The 23,987-nt window shown below is 45.3% G+C and overlaps 1 protein-coding gene across 5 annotated transcripts in view; it reads left to right on the plus strand.

Moving 5' to 3' along the window:
- NSDHL (NAD(P) dependent steroid dehydrogenase-like) overlaps positions 1–17,074 on the plus strand; it is a 29,359-nt gene extending 12,285 nt beyond the window's left edge. For 4 of the 5 annotated variants that reach the window (XM_058713951.1, XM_058713956.1, XM_058713953.1 and 1 more), the window contains 5 exons: positions 7,949–8,095; positions 11,786–11,914; positions 14,201–14,343; positions 15,471–15,573; positions 16,656–17,074. In XM_058713951.1, the coding sequence (XP_058569934.1) occupies positions 7,949–8,095; positions 11,786–11,914; positions 14,201–14,343; positions 15,471–15,573; positions 16,656–16,988 (855 nt within the window). In that variant the 3' untranslated portion in view covers positions 16,989–17,074. The remainder of the gene's footprint in view (positions 1–7,948; positions 8,096–11,785; positions 11,915–14,200; positions 14,344–15,470; positions 15,574–16,655) is intronic. The other variant, XM_058713954.1, reaches the window with a different exon arrangement.
- Positions 17,075–23,987: the final 6,913 nt, after the last annotated feature.

Genomic DNA, 23,987 nt, shown 5'->3' on the forward strand with positions numbered 1-23,987 from the left:
ACTTTTGACTCCCCAAAAGCTTAACTGCTAGTAGCCTACTGTTGACCTTACCGGTAATATAAACAGTCACTTAACACACATTTTGTATGTTGTATGTATTATGTACAATATTCTTACAATAAAGTAAGCTACAAAAAAGGAAATGTTGTTAGGTAAACCATAAGGAGTAGGGCACATGGGTGGCTCAGTCACTTGAGCATCTGACTTTGGCTTAGCTCTTGATCTCACAGTTCGCAAGTTTGAACCCCACTTTGGGCTTGCTGCTGTCAGTGCAGAGCCCACTTTGGATCCTCTGTCCCCCTCTCTCTGCCCCTGTCCCTCTTGTGCTCTCTCAAAAATAAATAAGCATTAAAAAAAGAAAACCACAGGAAGAGAAAATACATTCATGGTCCTGTACTGTATTTACCTCAAAACCGCATATAAGTGGGCCCATACAGTTCAAATCCGTGTTGTTCAAGGGTCACCTACGTACCCCAAAGTGCAATCTCTGGTTTTCAGGGGTTTTTTATTTGTATGTTTCACATTCCATAAACTTCATATTTTTAAAGTGTACAATTCAGTGGTTGTGTAGTCAAAAAGTTGTGTGACCATCACCTTGGTCTCATTCCAGAACATTTTCATCATCCCAGCAGAAAATCCCAGGCCCATTAGCAGTTGTTCCCCTTTTGCTCTCCTGCCCTCCCAGCCCTTGGCAACCCACTCATCTCCTGTCTCTGTAGATGTGCCTGCTCTGGGCATTTCATATAAGTGGAATCATGCAATAATATATGTCCTTTTATGACTGGCTTCTTTCACTGAGCATGTTTGCAGGCTTTACTTGCATCATAAGGGTATTAATATTTTGAGTTTTATTAGATGTTGCCAAATTGCTGAACAAAACTGCTATATCAGTTTTCTGTTCACACCAGCAGTGTGGTTGGTAGGATCCGCATCGTTCTATGTCTTTGCCAACACTCAGTGTACTTAGGCTTTTTGGTATCGCCATTCCAAAGAATGTAGAATGGTAGTTTGGTGAGGCTTAGAGTCATGTGCCCTCCCTATTCAAGAGGCCAGACTCTGTGCTCTTTGTTGATCCTCTGTGAAGTGCCTGTCAACAACCTTTGTCCATTTGTCTTTGGCTTACCTTGTTTCTCTTATGGATTTAGAATGCTCTATCACAGACAACTTCCTTCAGCCTGTCCGTGGGCTCTTATTCTTGACTTTGGCGTCATTTGCCATAGTTGTTTTACTTTGAATTTTAAGGACACAGCTTCCCTCGCAGGCTGTCTTTTCTCCCATCCTGCCCACACCTCTGAGCCTGGAGATGGGGTAGAAGTCTTCCTTGTCATTGCCACTTCCTCACTGCCCTAAGATCCCTCTGGCTGTGCAGATGGTGCCAGCAGACTGTACATACCCCAGTGCCTTCCTTGGGACAGTCATCCACAGCCATGTGTTCCCTTTCCCAGGGGACTCCATCTCATTTCTTAGTGATTTTAGGTCCTGGCCGAGGTCAGCCTCATCATAACTGTCGATAAGTTCAGTAATCACACAAATGACCCTGCCAATACCCTCACCTCACCTCTCCTTGGCCTTCTGTCACTCAGCCTCTTGGCTTCCAGGCCTGTTGTCATCCCCCGCCCCAGAGCCTGTTACTGTTACTAAATGTGTCCTCAACATGATCTCACTTACAGGCCCCCCACTCTGTGCACCACCTCCTATCTTTCTAGTTCGTAACCTAATACCTTCACCTACCAATTCTTAAACCACACCCAGATTTCTGGCTCTTTTCCACTCTCCGTCACCCAGTTTGTGTCCTCACTGCCTTTGAGTCCAAGGCTGACTTACTCTCTTGCATGACACTTATCCCCCTTGCCTCTTTCTTCTTGTCTGTATCAGTCAGGGTTCTCCAGACAAACAACCACTAACGTGTGTGTATGTAGATAAAGAGGAAGAGGGAGAGAGAGATGGAGAAAGGGATAGAATAAGATTTAATTGAATAAATTGGCTAATGGGATTGTGGGGCTGGCAAGATTGAAATTTGCAGGGCAGGCCAGCCGGCTGGAAACTCATGCAGGAGCTGATGCTGCAGTCCTGAAGCAGAATTTCTTACAGAAACCTCAGGGTTTGCTCTTAAGGCCTTTCAAGTAATTGGATGAAGCCCACACAGAGTATGGAGGATAATCTCCTGTACTTAAAGTCAGCTGATTATAGATGTTAACCACAGTCATAAAATACCTTCATGGCAACACCTAGACAGGTATTTGATGGAATGATGGGACTGGAGCCTCACCAAGTGGACACATAAACTTCTACATCAGGTTATACTTCCTAGGTATAACCCCAGTCCTGGTTAAATCTGATTCTCCCTCCTCCCTTGGGGCCTCTGGGCACTGAACAGGGCCGAAGAAGAAAATACAAGGTTTTTTGCCTTGTTCTTCATGGCCATGGCCTTCAAGCTGGTCCCATGGTACCTCATGGCACCACATACACAGACGTGCCTGTGACCACATCCACGCTCTGCAGGTGCCTCATCTGTGCCAGCTGGAGCCCCTCTCTTCCTTCCCAGTGACTCAGCTAGGGATTCTGGCCTTTCTCTCCTGCATCAGCAATTGAGCCCTGTCTGCCCAATCATAGCCATCAGCACACAGACATATATTGCAGGCTCACCCATCGTAAGAAAGCAAAACGCCCTGATGGGAGATCCTACTCCAGCCATTGCCCCACTTGTCTCTCTCGTGTCATAGGGGGAGCTCAAAGAACCATTTGCACTTGTCGCCTCTGATTGCTTCATTCCATTGTCTCTTACAAGTACTCCAGCTAGGTTGTCACCAACAGCTCCCTGTCACAGCCATCGGGGGGCCTAGAGGAAACCAGATCCAGTGGCCAAGCCTAGGACACCCTACTTGCCCATTTCTCCTCTTGCCATTCTGTCTCATCTCTATAATTTCTTTTTTCTGGTTCTTGTTCTCCTTATCTCTATAGTTTCTAAATGTGGCAGGCTCCAGAGCTTATTGCTTAGATCTCTTTTCTTCTCTGAGCACACTCAGTGTCCACGTGAATCCCCCCTCCCCTGGTTCACCGATGAAATACAGTCTAGGAGCTGATGAGCTCCCAGCTTGATATCTCCAGCCTGTAGCTCTCCTGGACTGTATCTGTCCAGCAGGCAGATATCTCTATTTAGATACATAACAGACATTTTAGACTTGCCATATCCAAAATTCAGCTCCTGGTTCCCTGCTACAGGCCCCTTCTCCCACTACAGCAAGCCTACTAAAGTCCTTTCCATCTCAATAAATGACCCACTCTGTCTTTCCAATTGCTTTGGCCAAACACCGTACATTTACCTTTGATTCCTTTCTCTTGTACCCTTCATCACATTCATCATCAGATCTTTTTGACTGCACTCTCCGAATAGATCCCCAATTCACCAACTTCTTATTCCTTCATTTGTTACCATGCTTCTCGAAGCCACCACCCTTTTAATGCATAAATCAAATCTTGATACCCCTCTGTTCAGAAGTCTCCAGTGATCCAGTTATGTTTAGAGCAAACATGTAAGCCCTTATAGTCACCTATGAGGTTCTGCATGATTTGCCCTCACTACCTCTCTGGCCTAACCCTCTCTTGTATTACTCTGCTCATTGCTCTGCTCCAGGCATACTGGTGTCTTTACCACTCCTCAGACTCACCGAGTTTCTGCCTCAGGACCTTTGTACTCACTGCTCTTTCTACCAGGAATGCTCTTTGTGAACCACCAACCTTGCTCCCTAAATTTAAGTCTCCGACCAACTTACGCTAAGCCACAAGCCACTCTACATCTCCTTTACTCGGTATTATATTTCTGTATAACACTTGATACTAGCTGATATACTCTGTATCTACTTGTTTATCTGCCCACCATCCCTGGAGAAAGGAAGTTCCATGAAGGCAGGGATATTGTCTCTCTTGATCAATGCTGTGTACTCTCAAAGGAGATGAGACTCCTTAGCAAACTTCAGCTTCCTTCCAAACTGCCCTCTCAAGTCTCTACTACCCCTGTGATATGGTTGCTAGTCTTTTATTTACAAAGTTTTTTTTAAACACAAACTTAAAGCAAGACCCGCCAGCATGGTGTATTCTCCAGCTACACTCAGCTACTCAGGCACCAGCAGGGAGAAGGAGAGAGTTGCATTTAACCAGGGCTGCAGTTTGCCAGACCAACTTGATAAAGACAGACATAGGCAAGGTCAAGATTGCAATGATGGATCAAGAAGTCCAAGCTAAAGAGGATGTGAAGAGGGTGAAGGGGTTTAAAATGGGTTTGAAAGTCACTACTTAGGTTTTGTGCCATATTCTTGAATTCGTTCATCAGTACTTCTCTCCCATTTCTTTCTAGGTTCCTTCTTCTTCCTGAAATGTTTCCTTTAGCATCCTTCAGTGAATATTTGGGCAGAAAACTTTCTATGGCCCTTGTATGCTTGAAAATGTTGTTATGTCACCCTTTCTCATAAGTGCTTATTTGCTGGGGGTGGAATTGTAGGTTCATAACTATTCCTTCCAACACTCAATCTGATCATTCCTTTGGGGGTCAGCTGGGTTTTCCTCTCATGCCTTTTAGGATTTTCTTTTTTATCCTGTATACTCTATGGAAAACATGTCTAGGTCTGACTTTTCGTTTTGTATTTAAATCCTACTCAACACCTAGTGGGCCGTTGGACTCTGAGGATGGAATTCTGTCCTCATTTCTGGAAAATTCTTCAAATACTGACTCTACTTCCATTCTCTTTTCTTTCTGGAAACCTTACCAGACATATATGGAGGGAAGGTGGAGTCCTTAATTATATTCTACATGTCTGTTAGTTTCTCCTTCGTGTGTTCTTTCAAGTTCTGTCTTTGTAATATTTCATAGATTTCCTCTGTATCATATCCACTCACAGACAGTCTTGTTTCACCTATATCCCCACCCCACCCTCAGATTGTTTTGAAGCCAATCCTAAACACCATTATTTTTATTCCTATAAGTATTTCAGTATTTGTCACTAAAAGATAAGGAGCCTTTTTAAAAACACAGTTCCATAACTACATCTAAAACATGGTGACAATTCCTTAAGTTCCAGCCTGTGTTTAAATACCCCTAAATGTCTCATAAGTGCTTTTAAATAGATTTCTTTCCAAGTAACGAACCAAGAAGATTTCTTTCCAAATAACGAACCAAGAAGATTTCTTTCCAAATAATGAACCAAGAAGGTTAAGATACTGAAGTTGATTGAGCTAGTTAAGTCTCTTATAAAAGTTCCCCTTCACATTTCATTTGTTGAATAACTGATATTTATTTAGAACTGTATTTATTGTCCTGTAGCATTTCCCATGGACTGGATTTTGCAGATTGCATTCCCATGGTTTTGTTTGACATGTCCCTCTGTTCTCTAGGGTTTCTAAACTGGTAGGTCTGGGACTGCACTGTCCAGTAAAGCAGATGTAGTACAGAAAAAGGGAATATACATAATTCATTAATAATTCTTATCTGGATTACATATTGAAATGATAGTATTTTGGATATATTAAATAAAATACATTATAATTATTTTCATCCATTTATTTTTACTTTTTTGATGTGAGTACTACAAAGTTTAAAGTCAGATCTCTGCCTTATATTTCTAGTGGACTAAGAGCTGGATCTGATTCTGGTTCAGTTTTTTCCTTTGGGGCACCAATAGCAATATGTACATCTAGTGCTCAGATTTTGATTTCTATATGCTATTGCCCATAAAAGGACCAGGGTTCCTTGGGAATATAGCCTATTCAGGACTTTGAGCAGGGGTAATACAGTGAGCCTGAGACATTTTCTTAGGACAAAATTAAGAAAGTGCTCAAAACCTAATAAGAATATGTCAAAAGGACACAGGAACCTGGGGTGCCCGTGTGGTTCAGTCAGTGAAGTGTCCGACTCTTGACTTTGGCTCAGGTCATGATCTCACAGTTTGTGAGTTTGAGCCCTATGCCAGGCTCTGCTCTGGCAGGTTTGGAGCCTGCTCAGGATTCTCTCTCTCTGCCTCTCTTTGCCCATCCCATGTGCCCTCCCCCCCATCTCTCTCTCTCTCTCTCTCTCTCGATATATGTGTGTGTGTGTGTGTGTGTGTGTGTGTGTGTGTGTGTGTATATCTTTCAATAAATAAATAAATAAACTTTAAAAATTTTAAAAAAGAAAGACATGAACCAACTTGAAGAGCTTCCACTGGCCAAATTTGGGACATTTAAACCTCACAAACTGTAATAGTAGTGGATAGTAATGCATTGAATAAGAATCCACGTGTCCTTGAAAATGATAAAAAGAAAAATTAGGGGGCACCTGGGTAGCTTAGTCAGTTATGCTTCCAACTCTTGATTTTAGCTGAGATCACGATCTCACAGCTCGTGGGTTCGAGCTCTGTGTCGGGCTCTAGGCTGACAGCATGGAGCCTGCTTGGGATTCTCTCTCTCTCCCTCTTTCTCTCTGCTCCTCCCCTACTCGCTTCTCTCAAAATAAATAAATAAACTTTAAAAAAAAGAAAAACTAGTATAGAGGAGGGGGAACATCTACATTACAGAGGAATGCCAACTAATAAAAGTAAAACAAATGCTTGAATTAGGATTTTTACCATTTTGCAATAATGTGTTAATAAGTGTTCCAGGCAAGAATCATCACTGAATGTTCGAGATTGAAAGAGACAGAAGAGATAGGAGGACTAAATACAATATGATCCATGATTGGATCCTGGATCCAAATATAAAAATGCCTTTAAAGGACATTACTGGGACAATGGGAGAAATTTGGATATAGACTAATTATTGGATAAGAGTGTCCCGTCCTGTTACATTTATTGTGTGTGATCATTATTTAGTGGTATTTAGGAGGATGTCTTTATTCTTAGAATATACCTAATGAAGAATTTAGAGGCAAAGTGGCACCAGTGTCTCAACTTACTCTTAAGTGGTTTCAAAAAAAAAAAAAAAAAAAGATCTTGTGTGTGTGTACCTACAAAGAAAATTATGGCAAAATATTAATAATCAGTGGATCTAGGCACATAAACTCATGATTGTCTTTGTTTTAGTGATGTTCGTCTGTTGATGATCATTCCTAGATCTTATTACTTAATGAAGGTTTTGTAAAATGGCGACATGCCATCATTCTCTCTTTCTTTCTTAATTCAATTCTTTGCACCTTATGCAGATTAAATGTTTGACTGTTTGTTTCCTTTATTAGTTTGTAGAAGGAATTCTTACTCTTACTGGTGATCAAATTGCCCCTTCTTTGGCCAGTGAGAGCCTCTTCAAGTTGACTCTTGAGTCCTTTTAACAGGACCCCAGGAGTCTTGGCTAGCTAGCTTCCTTACTTTCTGGCTCAACAAGGTGTTCCTGACTCGTCTTATCTATTTCCTGCCCCAGATCTATAATCAGCCCTTGCTCTCAGGAGCTCTGGTTCCTTTTAGCAGTAAATTAAGCATACCTGTTTTTATTTCCTTTCAGCTCTTGCTGTTCCATATCTATTTTCACAGAAGGGACTACTCCTGTGTATTGGCTGTTTGTACTGCCTTTCATGTTGTGGGACTTTTTCATATTATTCATAATTTGTATCTATGAGCTGGTTTTCCCAGGAGTTTTACCCTCAGGTGCCCTGAATTGTCACACACATGCATACATACCCCCCATGGTACACAGAGGCATAGATAATTGCCTTTGTCTGGACCCCACAGGCTTCTTTCTCATGCCCTAAACCAGTTTTTCCTGGGGACCAGTCAATGGGGAGGGGCGATTGAAAGGACAACATGGTTTCTATCCTATGTACTTCTGTATTATTTGAATCTTTTACAATGAGATGTATTTCCATGTTAATTAGACTTATGAAAGGGCAAGACACCTACATGCCATAGATTGGAGAGTGGGAATGTGAGGAGGCTGTTTACTTGTCTAAAGCAGGAATAATTTCTTTGGTCTCTGTTTGCTTTTCTAGGATCTCTACCCAGCTCTGAAAGGTGTAAGCACGGTTTTCCACTGTGCATCACCCCCACCATCCAGTAACAACAAGGAACTCTTTTATAGAGTGAATTACATTGGCACCAAGAATGTCATTGAAACTTGCAAAGAGGCTGGGGTTCAGGTAAAGGGAAAGCTGGAGTGAGTGCTATCAGGAGCATGTCGTGGCCCCTTCTAAGTGTGTGGGAGCCAGGGTTCTTCTTGCTCTCTTCCTGGGTCTAGCCAGGCTTGCTTCCTAAAATATTGTGAAGATCCTAGAATCAACCCTAGGAGCTGCTGGGCCAATTTGAGCTATAATATTCTAACTGCATCTCAGTAGACCATCTGAGGATGCTAAGGCTTATCAGTCTCTGGTTAAAGAGCTGTAAAATGTCTATTGCTTATATTTTTTATTATGATGTCATAAAATTTACCATTTTATCCATTTTTTAATTTACAGTTCAGTGGCATCAAGTACATTCACATTGCTCTGCAAACATCCCCACAACCCATCTCTACTTTCATCTTCCCAAACTGAAACTCTATCCCCATTAAACAATAGCGCCCCTCCCCCTCCTATCCAAGCCCTTGGCACCCACCATCCTACATTCTGTTTCCATGAATCTAGAGACCGCATAGAAGTGGACTTTATATCTAGCTTCTTTCACTCAGCATAAGGTCTTCTAGGTTCATCCATATTGTAGCCTGTGTCAGAGTGTCTTTTTTTTTTTTTTTTTTTTTTATAACCACTGAATAACATTCCGTTATGTGGAGAGGCCACATTTTGTCTAGCCATTCATTCGTCAGTGGACACCTATTGCTTACATGTTTGACTATTGTGAATCATGCTGCTAGAGGTGTAGGTGTATAAATATCTGCTCCAGTCTCTGCTTTCAGTTCTTTTGGGTAAATACCCAGAAGTGGAATTCCTGGATCATACCCTAATTCTATGTTTAACCTTTTAAGCAACTGCCATACTATTTTCCAGACCTTACTTACATTTTCAAAGAAAAATTAGCTGTTTACTTTTTACCAATAGAAACCTGTTATAATTCAGATCTGAGGGCATATGAATTTCCACCCTGTCATAGCTTGCTGCTTTGTTATAAATCCTGGTTCTCAGGATCATCACCCTTAATGGGCCACCCAGCATCATCAGCTGACCCAGCAAGAACAAGTGGGTGCCTGGTGGCTCAGTCGGTTGAGCATCCAACTCTTGATTTAGGCTCAGGTCATGATCTCACGGTTCGTGGGATCAAGACCCATGTCACGCTCTGCACTGATAGCATGAAGCCTGCTTGGGAATCTCTCTCTCCCTCCTTTGTACCTCCCCAGCTCATGCACACAATCACTCATGCTCTCTCTCTCTCTCTATCTCTCTCAAAATAAATAAACAAACACCAATAAATAAAAAAAAATAAAACATTAAAAGAAAAGAACAAGTGGATAAGGAGCTCTTCAGAGGTCAGTGCCTGGAAAGGTTGGATCATAGTAATAGTGACCCCTTATACTTTGCAAATGATAAGACATTTTGCCCTGTAGTTGTCACCTGATTTGCTTCTCAATAGGTAACCAGGAGCTACTAATGTCTCTTAATAGATGAGGAACCAGATTTGGAAGGCTAAATGATATCTCTTTGCCAGTAATGAAAGAGGTGGGATTAAAATCATCTGATGCCAAATCCCAGACTCCTTAGTCTATACCATGCTTGAGCTCTGTGAATTTCACTGCTGCTGTTTTTTTTTAATGGAATAAACAAATAAGAATAATATAGTACTCATATAATCATCACAGAGTATAAGTAACACTACTGGTGAAGTTGAAGCCCTGTGTGTTTCCATCCTCAATGCCATTGCTGTCCTTCCCCACCCATGGAGAATGACTGTCCTGAACTTGGGTTTATCATTGCTCTTTGCTCCATGTGCAGCCAATATAAGTTATCAGTTTGCATGTTAAAAACTTTATAGAAATGATATAGTGAATATATCTTCCTGCAACTTGCTTTTTTTCCCAACGTGTTTTTTGAGATTTTTCCATCTCAATATATGTATATGGAGTATATTCACTGAAGTGGCAGAATAGCTTAGTGGGCTGCAGTGCAGAAAATGGCTTTTCATATTATATTTAGGAAACATTTCCTAACACTGGAATCAAGAGACTGTTTAATGTGGGTTTTCTCCCCAAAGGTTTAAAGTGTTATTTTGCTCATTCAAATCTTTAACCCACCAACAGTTTAAGTTTGTATGTGGTCTGAGGTAGTGATTGAATTTTTGTTGCTCAGCATCATTTATCATGTGACCCATCCCTTACCTGCTCTTCAGTGCCCCCTCCAGCACATCTCAGATGTAGGTGCCTTCCACGGGTCTCTTCCCAGCTCTTTCTTCTGCTTCATTGGCTTCTGCCTGTGCCCATGCTACTGTGCTCTGCCTTCAGTAAGCAAGGCTTAAGGTCAATCTCAGTATGTGCTAGAACAACTCACCCCCTAGCCATGTTCTTCAGAATTTGCGTGGCTGTCCTTAGCCCTTCGCTCATCCATATAAATTTTAGAATCAACTTCTCGAGTTCCTTGATAAAGGCTGTTGGAGTTTGTTATTGTCATTGCATCAAATTTAAAGGTAATTTGGGAGAGAATCGATACCTTTCCAATACTCAGTCTTTGTATCCATAAATACATAATAACATCTCTATCTCTCTCTTTAATGCCTTTTATTTTTAAAAAAAATTTTTTTTTCAACGTTTATTTTATTTTTTGGGACAGAGAGAGACAGAGCATGAACGGGGGAGGGACAGAGAGAGAGAGAGACACAGAATCGGAAACAGGCTCCAGGCTCTGAGCCATCAGCCCAGAGCCTGACGCGGGGCTCGAACTCACGGACCGTGAGATCGTGACCTGGCTGAAGTCGGACGCTTAACCGACTGCGCCACCCAGGCGCCCCTCTTTAATGCCTTTTAATAGAGTTTTATCCTTTACTTTAGAAAGATTTTGTACATCTTTTGTTAAACTTATCCCTGTGTTCTTAATTTTGGGTTATTAAAATAATATCTTTCATATTATATTTTTAATTGCTAATGACAAACACAATTTTTGTATATTGATTTTGGACTCCCCAACTCTGCTGAACTGTAACTATAATATTTTCTGTATGTTCATAATGTTTTCTGTGTAGACATTTCCAACATCTGTGAATGGTGATAGTTTTGTTTCCTCTTTTCAAATTATTCCTTATTGTTTGTCTTAACCCACTACACTTACTAGGACTTCCAGTACAATGTTGAATAAAAGCGGTAAAGATACGATTCGAGCTATTGGTGTTCAGTTTTGGACATGCTGCCTTTAACCAGAGGGCTGGAAGCTGGGACCCTTGTAAGAAAGCATTTCCTTTCTAATAGCACTTCTCAAGTGGGTATGGTGCACATGCGCTTGTGTACCTGTGCTGACATGCCAGGGTTGGTACCAGAAGCACCAGGCATCTTTTTCAGACAGACATCTCCCTCTAAGTTTGGGGGCTATCCTTCTCCCTTGAGGAATCATTCCCACAGTGAGATACCTGTTCCATCTCTCAGTAGTGATAGAGAAAAAAACGTGAAATCTACTGTTTTAGAATGCTATAGAATGTATCTCGAATCCACGTAGCGGATTCAAAGATGCTGATTTTTGAATTATTTTAAAAATACCTGAATAGCAAAGCATTGCAGTAAATAATTTGTGCGGTGCCTTGCCTGTGAGGGTTGTGAACATGTTGTTTGATTTTCTTTCATGCATGACCATCAGATTGTTTAAATAATGATCATTTCTTACTTTTATTTTTTTTAACCTTCCTTTCTCCTCTGCCAGAAACTCATTTTAACCAGCAGTGCTAGTGTCGTCTTTGAGGGTGTCAACATCAAGAATGGAACCGAAGACCTTCCTTATGCCATGAAACCGATTGACTATTACACGGAGACAAAAATCTTACAGGAGAGAGTATGTACCTGAGAACTCGTTGAGTGACAAGCGAGTTCCGTGAACATCTGTAAGGTTTAGATTTTTAAGAAAAATGTGTATGAAGTTAGTGTTCTCAGGCCTGAATACCTAACTTGGGAAGTAGAATTCATGGATGAAATTTGATTTAAAAAATAATAACAATAGCTTAATGTGAGTGTTTTACAGGAACTTTCTCATTTAAACTTCACAATGACCCTATAAGGTGGATATTATTATCATCACCAGGTTACAGACGAGGACAGTTGATGCACAGAGATTCACTTTCTTCCTGAGACTCTGCAACTAGTGGGTGGCTAACCCCATGCACTCAACCTTTACGCTATGCAAGGTTACTCAGTTGCCATAGAAATCAGAGGCAATTTATGATGATTCCAAGCACGCAAGCAGAACTTGGGCTTGACACACAAGTGTTTTCATTTGAACACACCTCCCTAGTGGCACTCTTACCCCCTTCCCATATTCTTAAACAATGAAAGGATCTTGCTTTATTTTAAGGAAAAGTACGTGGCAAGGCACTGGTTTCCACTTGGCAAACTAGCTTCGCCCAGGAGCGCCTGGTTTTAGCAGCAGTCCGAGTTGAGTAACAGGGCCAATAAGCCTTTGGACTCCAGGGCTACAGGGACCCTGACAGCAGCTAGCTCCAGGACTAATGTCCAGGGAGAATATTACCCTAAGGACATACTTAACTTGAAGGCCATAGATGCTCATTGAGCACAGACAGCTTGCCTTAGCAGGGGAAGCTGTGACCTTACCTCTCCCAGGTGTTTGAAGCATATCATACCCACTGAGGTTGCATTTCACAGCCAGCAAACTTGAGCTTAGTGCTGGCTTGGCATGCATCCCACTGTGCTGTCTGAGAGCCAGCTGCCTCCCATCTGTTTGGTATTACTCCAACTCAAAAAGTTCCTGGATAACTCATCTGCAGGGAGACACAAGGGCCTCCCCAATCTATGGGGTGGAAGCCTGGCTTTTTGTAAGCTGCAGTCCTGTCTCCAGCTTCTGCCACCCTCTCCTTGGAGAATGGAGAGCCTCACAGAGCTCCCACCTGCTAGGACTTGAACCAAGAAGCACTCTCGTCTAAGGCACTGGGACTCCCCCTGTCTACTGTAAGTGGCAGCCATGCCTCAGACCATCGGTGCCTCACTTGCGTTGACTTTTGGCTGCTCAATTAGAAGTAAGCAAAGCCTATAAATGCCTGCAACATTGACCTTCCTGGAGCCCCATGGCAGCCCCTGTTGGCACACATCTCGCTGTTGATTTTCAGACCTCTCAACTGATGATAAACTCAGTCAACTCAAAGTCAGCCTAAACTCACTGGGAGGAAAACATGTGCAAGAATTTTGCCACCATAGAGTAGAAATCCTAGGTGAGGTGGTACAATAAGTACAAATACCAGGCACATACCGAAACAGTTGACGTGGGTCACCTCATTTGGTCAGTGCACAGCCCCATCCGGGTAGGAGCTGTCGTGGTCCACATTTTTACCAATAACATAGCAAATCATTCGGGATGTTTTGTCACTTTTGAAGCAAAACCTGTTTCTCTGTACTTCAAGTCCTTAAGTTCTAGTTTGTCCACTAAGCCACGCGAAACATATCTTTTCTGACAGTGGATGACAGAAATAACGGCTGCCACTTCTTGAGTGCTTACTAGGTACTAGGCACTGCTCTAGACTTTACCTGGGTTGGATCATCTCTTTAGCTACCCAGTAACTGCACTGTTTCTCCCAGACCCATTACCTTCTCAGTCCCTTCTTCCTGGCCCACTTGGGTTCATCAGAGACCCTTCCCGGGAGGTGGTTCTTAGAACTGACCAGAGCGGCCTGTGACTGGTGGAAACAAGCACGTGGAACTTAAGGCAGGAGGCTAAAGGCTAACTTGCTAACTAGAACCCTCAGATTTTTTCCACAAACTGCGGCCAAGGCTCATCTTCCCCTGGCTGCTGTTGTGCATTTTAGGCCTTTTTCTTTAATTATACTGTGGTTGTTGTTGTTGTTGTTGTTGTTGTTGTTGTTGTTGTTTAAGTAGGCTCCACACCCAACATAGGGCTTTAATTCACAACCCTGAGTCTCATGTTCCATTGACTGAGCCAGTCAGGTGACCTTGATCATACTGGTTTTGACCCAGCTACCTCTCCTGTGTTTTCAAATTTGGGTGGCATGGGTGGATGGGATAGAGAAGTAGCTTCAAATTATACCAGAGCAGAGGCCAGCCTCCATGTCTCCTGTGAGTCTTGCTACTGACCTGCCCTTTCTGCTCTTTACAGGCAGTCCTGGATGCCAATGATCCTGAGAGGAATTTCTTAACCATAGCCATCCGCCCTCATGGCATTTTTGGCCCAAAGGACCCCCAGTTGGTCCCCATCCTCATTGAGGCAGCCAAGAAAGGCAAGATGAAGTTTGTGATTGGGTAAGTTGGCCCACAATTGGTCTTCTTCATGACCCCTTGACAAGTATCAGTCAAGTTTGTGTAGCTCTCTTCTAATGTGGCCTTTTCTGCCACCCTCTCTGTTTGTCTCCTGGGGCTGCCACAAGTGACCACAAACTGAGGGCCTTAAAACAACAGAGATTAATTCTCTCCCAGTTCTGGAGGCTAGAAGTCCGAAATCAAGGCATTGGCAGGGTTGGTCCTTCTGGAAACTGAGGGAGAATCTCTTCCAGGCCTTTCTCCCAGCTTCTGGTGGTGGCCAGCAGTCTTTGGTGTTACTTAGCTTGTGACAAGTCACTCTAATCTCTGCCTCCACATTCACAAGAGCATCTTTTCTGTGTGTCTCTATCCCAATTTCCCTTTTAAAGGGATGCCAGCCACTGGATTTAGAGTCCATCCTACCCCAATATGTCCTCATCTTAACTTGATTACACCTTCGGAGACTCTAATTCCAAATAAGGTCACATCCAAAAGTTTCAGGGAGACATGAATTTGGGGAGGACAGTGTTCAACCTAGTACACTGTCAGGTAGCCTGGGAAAATATTTGTGTCCCTGTTGGGAAATTGAGGAAATAGGCTCAAGGGGGAAAAGAGTGGCACAAGGTCAAGGGCCAGGCCTTCAGCTCTCCTTGCATCTAGGAAGGCAGGTAGAGGTGTTCACATTCCTCATCAAGGAAAGTGCAGGTGGTAAGACCCTTGCAGGTGGTGACAGAGTGTGGCTGTTTCCCCAGTACACCTTGGCTTCCTTCCTTTCTTTTTCTTTCTTTCCTCCTCTTATTCCTGTGTCCTGGCACCTTGCTTCTCTGCCTCTTGCTTTGCTTCCTTGCTGCCCTGTCTTCTTGCTTTGAGGGATTAGAAAGAGATGGTAGAAAAGTGTGAGGCCAAAGTAAGCCATTAGCCCAGAGTGTCCCAGGGGGAGTTGAAGAGCCGCTACCCAAATAGAAGCCCAGAGCAGATAATACCAGGGTTGGCCTTGCCAGGATAGGGCAGGCTGGGCACTGGGCTCTCAGACTCATTGCTTGGCCCTTACATATCCCACCTCTGAGGGCCCCAGGAACGTTGGCCCCTGCACATCTCTAACTGTGGAACCATTCCCGGCATGCCCACAGAAATGGGGAGAACCTGGTGGACTTCACCTTTGTGGAGAATGTGGTGCATGGACACATCCTGGCTGCAGAGCACCTCTCCCAAGATGCGGCCATCAGTGGGAAGGTAAGGCTCCTGCTCCTCCTGCCCCGTGTGTGTTTGCCCGTCTTCGGATTGTGTCTCCCCATGATTGGATTTGTTGGCAAATTGCCTTCATGTTCCTGTGTCCTGGCTGATCTGGTCCGAGGTTGATCCCCTATGGTAGGTGGTGGGGTGATATTGCAGTGCCACACAGCTCCAAACAGCCCAAATCCGGGGCCAATGAGCTGGGATTGAATAAACATTCAGGACCTGGTTCTCCATGTTATGTGACCTGGATACACACAGTGGACTTGACTGCTCCCAGCAGGGTCCCACATACATTTGATGGGGTGCTTCCTATTCATCTTTTCTCCTGCTTATTCTGGAAATTTCTCCATTTCTCCCCCATTGCCCACCCATGCTCATGCCTCTCACCACTCCAGAGGGGTGGATATACCTAAATGTCCTGGCATTTGGCACCTGGTGGGCAGGATGGCCATGTCAGGGGAGGTGAGCCCTCACGCAGAGAGGGGAGAGCACATTAGGGCCTCCTCAGCCTCTCCTCCCACTCATAGGGCCTCCATTTTCCTGTTTCTCACCACTACCTTTGGAAGTCCCTCTTTGGGCCTCCTTTTTCTCCTGGACCTCTGCTGTTTTCCCACTGCTGTAACACTTAGGGTGGCAGGACTAGGGTAAGTGTGTGGCTTTTGGTTTAGACGAAACACATCACATTTGAGAAATGTAATATAACCTGTTTGTTGCATCTGAAGATAAAGAGTTTTACCATGAAGAACATTATTATTAAATTAAGTGCAATTAACAAACATACTTTCCTGAATTCAGTCTAAGCTTCACTTAAAAATCCTGGCCCATAGGTAAAACTCCTCACCTTCCCTCTCGACTTTAAGGCTACCTGCCCATAGCTGCAAACCAAAAAAGCCCCTCTGCCGCAGTCTGACATTGGTAGACTGGAGACACTAGGTGGGCAGGCAGGGAGAGCCACTAGCTTCCTAAAATACTGGTCCCAGGCTGAGCCAGCAGCGTGTGGCTGAGCTCCCAAGTTCCATGTGTGGTCTTCTCACCTCTGCAGCTGGGGAGCATTTTCTAACTTCTTGTTCTCTCTCCAGGCATTTCACATCACCAATGACGAGCCCATCCCTTTCTGGACATTCCTGTCTCGTATCCTGACAGGCCTCAACTATGAGGCCCCCAAGTACCACATCCCGTACTGGGTGGCCTACTACCTGGCTCTTCTGCTGTCCCTCCTGGTGATGGTGATCAGTCCTATCATCTGTGTCCAGCCCACTTTCACACCAATGCGGGTCGCACTGGCTGGCACATTCCACTATTACAGCTGTGAGAGAGCCAAACAGGTCATGGGCTACCGGCCCCTGGTCACCATGGATGATGCCATAGAAAGGACTATACAGGGCTTTCACCACCTGCGGAAGGTCAAGTGAGGCACCCCGGATACTGGGCCCTCTCAGTGCATTCCCCAGCCACTAACTGTCCCCTATGGATCAATAAACTAACCTCCTTCAAGTGAGTTTCCTCTGAGTTTAGGTCTCCTCCTGCCAGTTAGATGAGACCACACCCAGCTCTTCTGCGACCACAAGGGTGGAGAAAGCAGCAGACATTTCTCCCTTTGTAGGATTGGATTTGAATTTCTTAAAGCAGGCAGCTTCATATTCTGCTGTTTGGTGTTCTCGTTCTTTCCCTCTTCCTCTCTGCCACCCCTCCTGAGTCCTGGGTTACTTATCATTCCAGTGTGCTTGTGCATAATCAAGGAAGCTATAGGGAAGAAACAACCCATTTGCTAATTGATGATGAGAAAGTACATTTTCTTCCATGTGAACTGATACTAGAGGAAAAGCCACAAACTGTTCGGGGAGCCACATAATACAGATATACTAGAAGAAGAGCAGAAGTTATAAACACATGGTGAAACTTCAAATGTACATTTCAAATACACACAGAAGTTAGAGCAAAAACTTTTAAAAATTTTAAGTAATTGTCACCCCACCACCAGCAATCTCCAGAGGGAAGAGACCGCTTGTTGGTCACCTCCATATATGCGTCCAGGTTCTCTCTCAGGTGTAGCTGGTGTGCCTGCCTGCATTGTTTTTTCATAAAATGTTCTTTCATGGACACATGTCTCTTTAGCAGCAGAGCCCCATTGTCCATTTTAGTTGCAAGGTGGTAGTGTGCCCCAGCAGCCTGCCATTTCAGCTGTGTAGTTCCTGTTCTAACATGGGACATGGGGCCACTTGACAGTCTGCCACTGAAGAGGTCAGAGAGAAGTACCTTCTGGATCTGCTTGGAGTTTGGGCAGAAACTCCACGAGATGATGCAGTAAGGGCTGTTTCCCTGCAGCTCACGTTCATAGAACCCTTCGGCCAGTTTCCAAAAGGCAAAGCACATATGTTTCAGTGCTCTCTATTTTCTGGTGATATTCTGCTTACAGAACCTGCTTTCTTCCCAGACTCATTGAAATGTAATGTTAAAGATTTCTGCTTTCTTCTCTGCCTTTGTCCAGGGGTGGAGAGGCAGCAGGAGAGACTGGAGTAAAGTGAAGGTCTTGTACATGCCATGAGGTATGTGTGATAGGAACGTCACCCCCGCCTGGGGGTAGACTGTACGAAGCTGATGGGGCAGGGGAGCACAAGCAGAAATAAGACAAGGTCTTTGCCCCGGAGGCACTTAGAATAGAGGAGCTTGATATATGTTCACAAGCCGGGGTGCCTGGGAGACAAGGTGGTGTAATTTCAGGGGAAGGAGACATGGCTTCCAGGCAAGACCATCAAAAAGGCTTCCAACGAGGAGGCGACAGCATTGAGTTGGACCTCAAAGGATGGATAAAGGGTCCATAGGTGTAGACCCCTAGGTGGCATTTCAGGCTGAAAGGCCAGGTTCATAAGCAATGACTTGTCATAAGTTCATTAGCAGTGTGTTGTCTTTCTCAGATTCAGTGAAGTACAGAAGTGACTGGCCTGGCGGGGGTGGGGCGGGGGGGGCAGCGTGGAGCAGTGGGAGGTTGGTTTGGTTGAAGAGATAAGTAGGGCTGAGGATGCCAAGCCAAGGGGCCTTAAACTTTGTCCTGTATGCATGGGAAACTGTTCAGGGTTTACACAGTGGAGGGCAAAAATCAAGAAGCTTATATCACCACCCTGTGTGGGGCCTGGGAGATAAATAGGAAGTAACAAAAGTCTGAGCAATGCTGTAGCCATGGAAATAGAAATGAAACCTTAGTGGGAGCATCTGGAAAGGACTCAGCTTGCTGCCTGATTTCTTAGGCAGAGTGGGAGGGAGGAGGAGGCCACGGCATAGAACTGATGGACTCTGCTTTCAGAGCTGTGAGGAGGAGACTCAGGCCTAGAAGAGGGAGACTGGCAGACCAAAGTGCCCACAGCTTTGTCCTCCCAGCTTTCTTGGGAAAATGCTACCAGCTGCCCCTACAAAAGGTGTCCCTCACCGAACTGTCCAGAGTTCGTACGTCCTGTCCATCCGTATCTACTGCCTCAGGGAACCTCTGGTCTGCTCACTTGTTTTATTCACCCATTCATTGTACACGTTTTTTGGGCACTGCCTGGGCTTCAGTGGTAAATGAAACAGGTACAACCTGGAGCTGACATTGCAGTGGAGCTACCCTCCCTGCCGCAGAGGGCTTTTATGACTCCTTGCTCTGCCCTGTATTCCTGACTCAGACCTACATCACTCCCCACCCCCACCCCCATCCGTTTGGAGAAAATCCAACTGCCCGGGAAGGCTAGCCTTGGCACCCCTATGGGGATTGTTAGAAATGATGGGGCCCCACCTCAGACCTACTGAGCAGAGACTCTGTGAGCCTGCCACTCTGCTTATGGGCTCCACGCATGGTTCCCCACCACTGAAGGAGACTCCCACCAGGTCACCAAGTCCAGCTAGAACCTTGCTTCAGTTATTGCAAGACTGAACTGGTCTTGCTAACCAGCCCGAGTCCCTGGGCCACCCCAATCTGTCCCTTTCCTGATGGCTGATAGCCTTGTAGTACACCTCCCTAAAATAACATCCTAGAGAACCAAGCTAGGCCTGCGCCTCTCCCCCATGGCATATCCATCTGTAAAATCAGGCTGGAGGGAAGGCAGTTCTCTCCCAGCTTGAGGACAGCTGAAAGTCCATGTCCAGTTCTGCATGTTCATTGGGGAGGTCTCTCATTTCAGTCCCTCCTCCCTCCCCGTTGATACTGACCTAGTTCAGCACCTGGCCCTCTCTGCACCTGTATCGGGTGTACTGGGACAGCCAAGATGATCTGTCTGCCTCCCCTGATCCAGACTTTATGTATCTCCAGGTCATCCTTCCTAAAAGAGACCTAGATCTGTCCCTCCTCTGTCAAAAACACTTCAGTGGGTCCCAACTCTCTGGAACACATTCTGCAGCCAGTTTTTCACAACCTGTGCTCAGCCTGCCTTTCCAGCCTTTTCCACTGGGCTTCACACCTACTGCACTCCAGCCAAACTGTTCATGCCTTGTCAGACGTCCCCTTGCTCACATTGCCCTGGCTGCCTGTCCTGTCCTCTCCCTGTTATGTCCCCAAATCCAAAATAGCCAGATCCCTTCCCTGCAAAAAGCCTACCCTCTTTCTCCCAATTGGAAATCATCCACTTGCTCGGGACTCCCAGCCTGTAGCTCTCAATCTTCGCTTTATTTAATGTATTCCCTCGGTGTACTTCCTCCCACCCCTACCATGCTAGGAGCTCCTTGAGGGCAGAGCCAACCAACATCCCCACAGCACCAAGTGGGTGCTCAAGAAATGGGGGTAATTACCTGCCTGGCTTGAAATCCTAGAGTAACTGTAGCAACAGAAGGAAACAGCCAGTGGGACTGGTTGGAGCAGGGGTTCCAGGCCTGGCATTCATGCGTGGAATTGGGAGGTCTGTGAATTCTGTGAATTGGCCACAACCTTTGGGACATCCGTGAGTATGTGTCTTTTGTCAGCAGAGGGCACAGAGCTGTCAGCTTTTCAAAGATGACTATGGCCCAATACAAAATCCAAGCTGGTGGGATGGGTGCCAGCAGCTGTAGGGAAGCCTGCTTTTGAGGAAGGGTCCAAGAGAGACAAGTTGACAGGGAAGAGGCCAGAGTGGAGCTCCCAGGCCTCATTAGCATCTCTATCTGTGAGTGTTCATGGACCGAGAGGTGGCTGTGGCCAGCTGCTCTGCCTGTAGGTCCATGACTTCAAGATAGAGAAGGACTGGAAGCAAGGTAGAAGTGGACTTGTCAGATGGGACAGAAATGCGTTAGGCCCCTGGCCACAGCCCTTCAAGTGCTGGTGTGCATTTCTATCCACTGACTAGGATATCCTTGCCTTGCTGTGTGATAATAGCCCTTGCTGGTAGAAAGTTCTCCCTTCTGTTGAACTGAAATACCTCTCTGCAACTCCCCTTGCCTTCCCTCTCTCCACCCAGCACCAGCAAGCTACCCTATAAGCTCTTCATGGCTCCTCAGCTGCATTCTGCTCTGCATCGCTCACCTCAGGGTATCTGGTCCTGCTGGGCAAGCAGCCTGTTCTTTCAAACTTTCTTTCCAACATCATTCACTCCTTACAGCTTTTGCCCTACAGTCTCTCTCTTCTGGCTTCCTACAAAGCCCAGCCTGCACTGCCATCAGTCATTGGCTCAGCTGCCCGGGTCTCCTACAAGCCGCTACACTCCTCAAGGTCCAGGGACTTTGGATTTGTTTCTCTGCCTCTGAAGTCCTGTGCAGTGGCTGCTCCTGGGACCAGACTGAAAGGGTATTTAGAGGACAAAGCTACTAACACCCACTTTGACCAGCTGGGGGAGCCCCAGAGAGAAGAAACCATGGCGTAGGGCACTCAGGCAATTAGCGGAGCCAGGACTAAACCACAAGCTCGGAATCCCCTAGGTTAGTGCACCCCACATTATCCACCAAGATTCAGGCAGTTTACACAGCAAAGGTGCCCATCTGGGGAGGAAGGGACACAGGCTCTAATCTGAGGCTTTGCAACATGAAGGGCTCAAAAGGCACAAATAAGAGGAATGGAGACCAAAAAGAGGCATGTGGAGAAACACTAGAACCTTCCATCAGCAGCATGCACCTCTTTACCCCAGCACTGCCTAGTTGTCAATTGTGGAACACTTCAAATGATAATGGACCCAAATTAGAGCCTACGCTTTGCCAGCTCTTTCACCCACTCAGCCCCAGAAGGTTTGTTCACATTAGATCCTTCAGCCCAGAAAACTTTCTAGCATGAACTGGGTAGGGGAGAAAAAGAGGGAAGAGAGTGAAAGCCTCTCAGCCCTTGCCCTGTACTGCAACTCTTGGGAGACACCTTCTCTAGTAGGTACTGGTAGACATACACACCACTGGCTTTGTTCTCTGTGGGGAGGGGTGGGGACCATCAATTCAGAAAATATTAACTGAGCACCTGCTAAGTCCAAAGGGATGCAGAAGTGACCAAGATAGAGCACTTACCCTCAGAGAGTCCCACAGAGAAAGTAATATCCCAAGTGCTCTTTCCCTTAAGAGCAAAGGTCCACAAACTGAACTTGGGGTTGAATCCTGTTTGTCTGTGTTTAGTCAGTAAAATTTTATTGGCATACAGCCACATCCATTTGTTGACATGTCTGTGGGTGCATCCATGCTACAACGGCAGAGTTGACCAGTTATGACAGATCTGTAACCCACAAAGCCTAAAATATTTCCTGTCTTCCCCCTTACAGAAAGTTTGCCAACCTCTGCTTAAGAGTGACTAATAGGCCAACAGGTACTTGAAAAGATGCTCTCAACATCTCTAATGGTTAGAGAAATGCACATATCAAAACCATAATGAGATACCACCTCACACCCATGCTACTTTTAAGCCAGGCAGAGAAAGACAGATACCATATGTTTTCACTCATATGTGGATCTTGAGGAACTTAACAGAAGACCATGGGGGAGGGGAAGGGGGGAGAAAGTTACAGAGAGGGAGGGAGGCAAATCATAAGAGACTCTTAAGGATTGAGAACAAACTAAGGGTAGATGGGGGGTGGGGAAGAGGGGAAAGTGGGTGATGGGCAGGGAGGAGGGCACTTGGGATGAACACTGGGGGTTGTGTGGAAACCAATTTGACAATAAATTATATTTAAATAAAATACATAAAAAAAATACAAAGCACTGTAAATCTGAAAGATATAGAATATAGTTTAGCCTGTTTTATAAACATACTCCATTTAGGAATATTAAAAATTATTGACCTCTTATTCATCAAATATTTTTACACTAAAAAAATAAATAAATACATACATACATATAGGGCAAGCCCACTTTGGCCAGCTGGAAAAGAGAAGGAATGGCCTTCTAGCTTCCAGGCCAAGGGAAACACTGTGGTCTGTGCCTGGAAATGGTAGGACGTGAGGTTGCAAGGGTCAAGGAACTTGGACTTGATTGCCCACTGAAGAGTGACATGGTGGCCTTTGTGTTTATATGATGAAAAGAGTGCAAGGGGGACCAGAGGCAGACACCACTCTAAGCGGTGGCTTGTGGCCCCTTCGTCCATCGTCAGAGTGCATTGCTCCCATCTCCACTTCCATCAATACATCTCAAGGGGTGGACATTTTGGGGGGGCAATTACTCAATCTACCACAGTGGCCAGTAAGGTACAGCCTCCAGCTGGAAGGGAGCCAAAGGACAGACAAGTCCCAACAGGCTCAGCAGCCATGAATCTAGGGAAAGTCGTCCCCTCACCAAGGTGACAGAGGTAGGTCCCTGGGTAAAGGGCCGATGCTCCAACCTCCTGACAGGCCATGGGCTTCAAACAAACTGCTGGATCCCTGCAGCCCTGTCTGCCAAATACTATTCAAATAACTCACTGGGCTAGTTTGGCACTGACTGGTGATTGCAAATCCTGTACAGAGGTCACTAATATGATGGTGCAGGTTTAGAAGGTGCTGAGAAATGTGGGTGGATCTGCAGGGCGGGTTTGGAATCCAGCCTAAGAATCCAGTGGCCCAGGTGAGCAAGTGTTAGGTCTCAGCACTGCCTCAAGGCCTGGGACTGGTTCTCATGTCCTGGCAGGAGAGGAACTAGGATTTGGACATGCCTCTTTGTGCTATATTTGGGGCTGGGATTAGTGTTTAGGGAAGTGAAGCACAGGCTAAGCTAAGGCCACCTGAAGACCATCTAGCCATAGCCAACCAAAAGGGCTCTAATACGGGCCCAGGTGGTGCTGAGAGCAAGCCTGCAGAGACTGGGCCTAGATGCGAGGCCCCAAGGCACTGTAGGCTGTACAGGACAGGCTGCATTGAGGTACCGCAGAACCAAGGGTCCCAACGTCCTTGTCCTATTCACAGTCAATTGTCTGATTGCTCCCTTCATCAAAGTCAGTTCTGGCCAGTCCACTGAATGCTAAAAAGCTGCCCTCAGCGTTGAGCCCAAGATAACCTTTGACATCTATGGCCCCTCTAAACCAGGGACCCTGC

Source organism: Neofelis nebulosa, chromosome X (genome assembly GCF_028018385.1).
Source record: "Neofelis nebulosa isolate mNeoNeb1 chromosome X, mNeoNeb1.pri, whole genome shotgun sequence".
In the NCBI taxonomy this organism is placed as follows: Eukaryota; Metazoa; Chordata; class Mammalia; order Carnivora; family Felidae; genus Neofelis; species Neofelis nebulosa.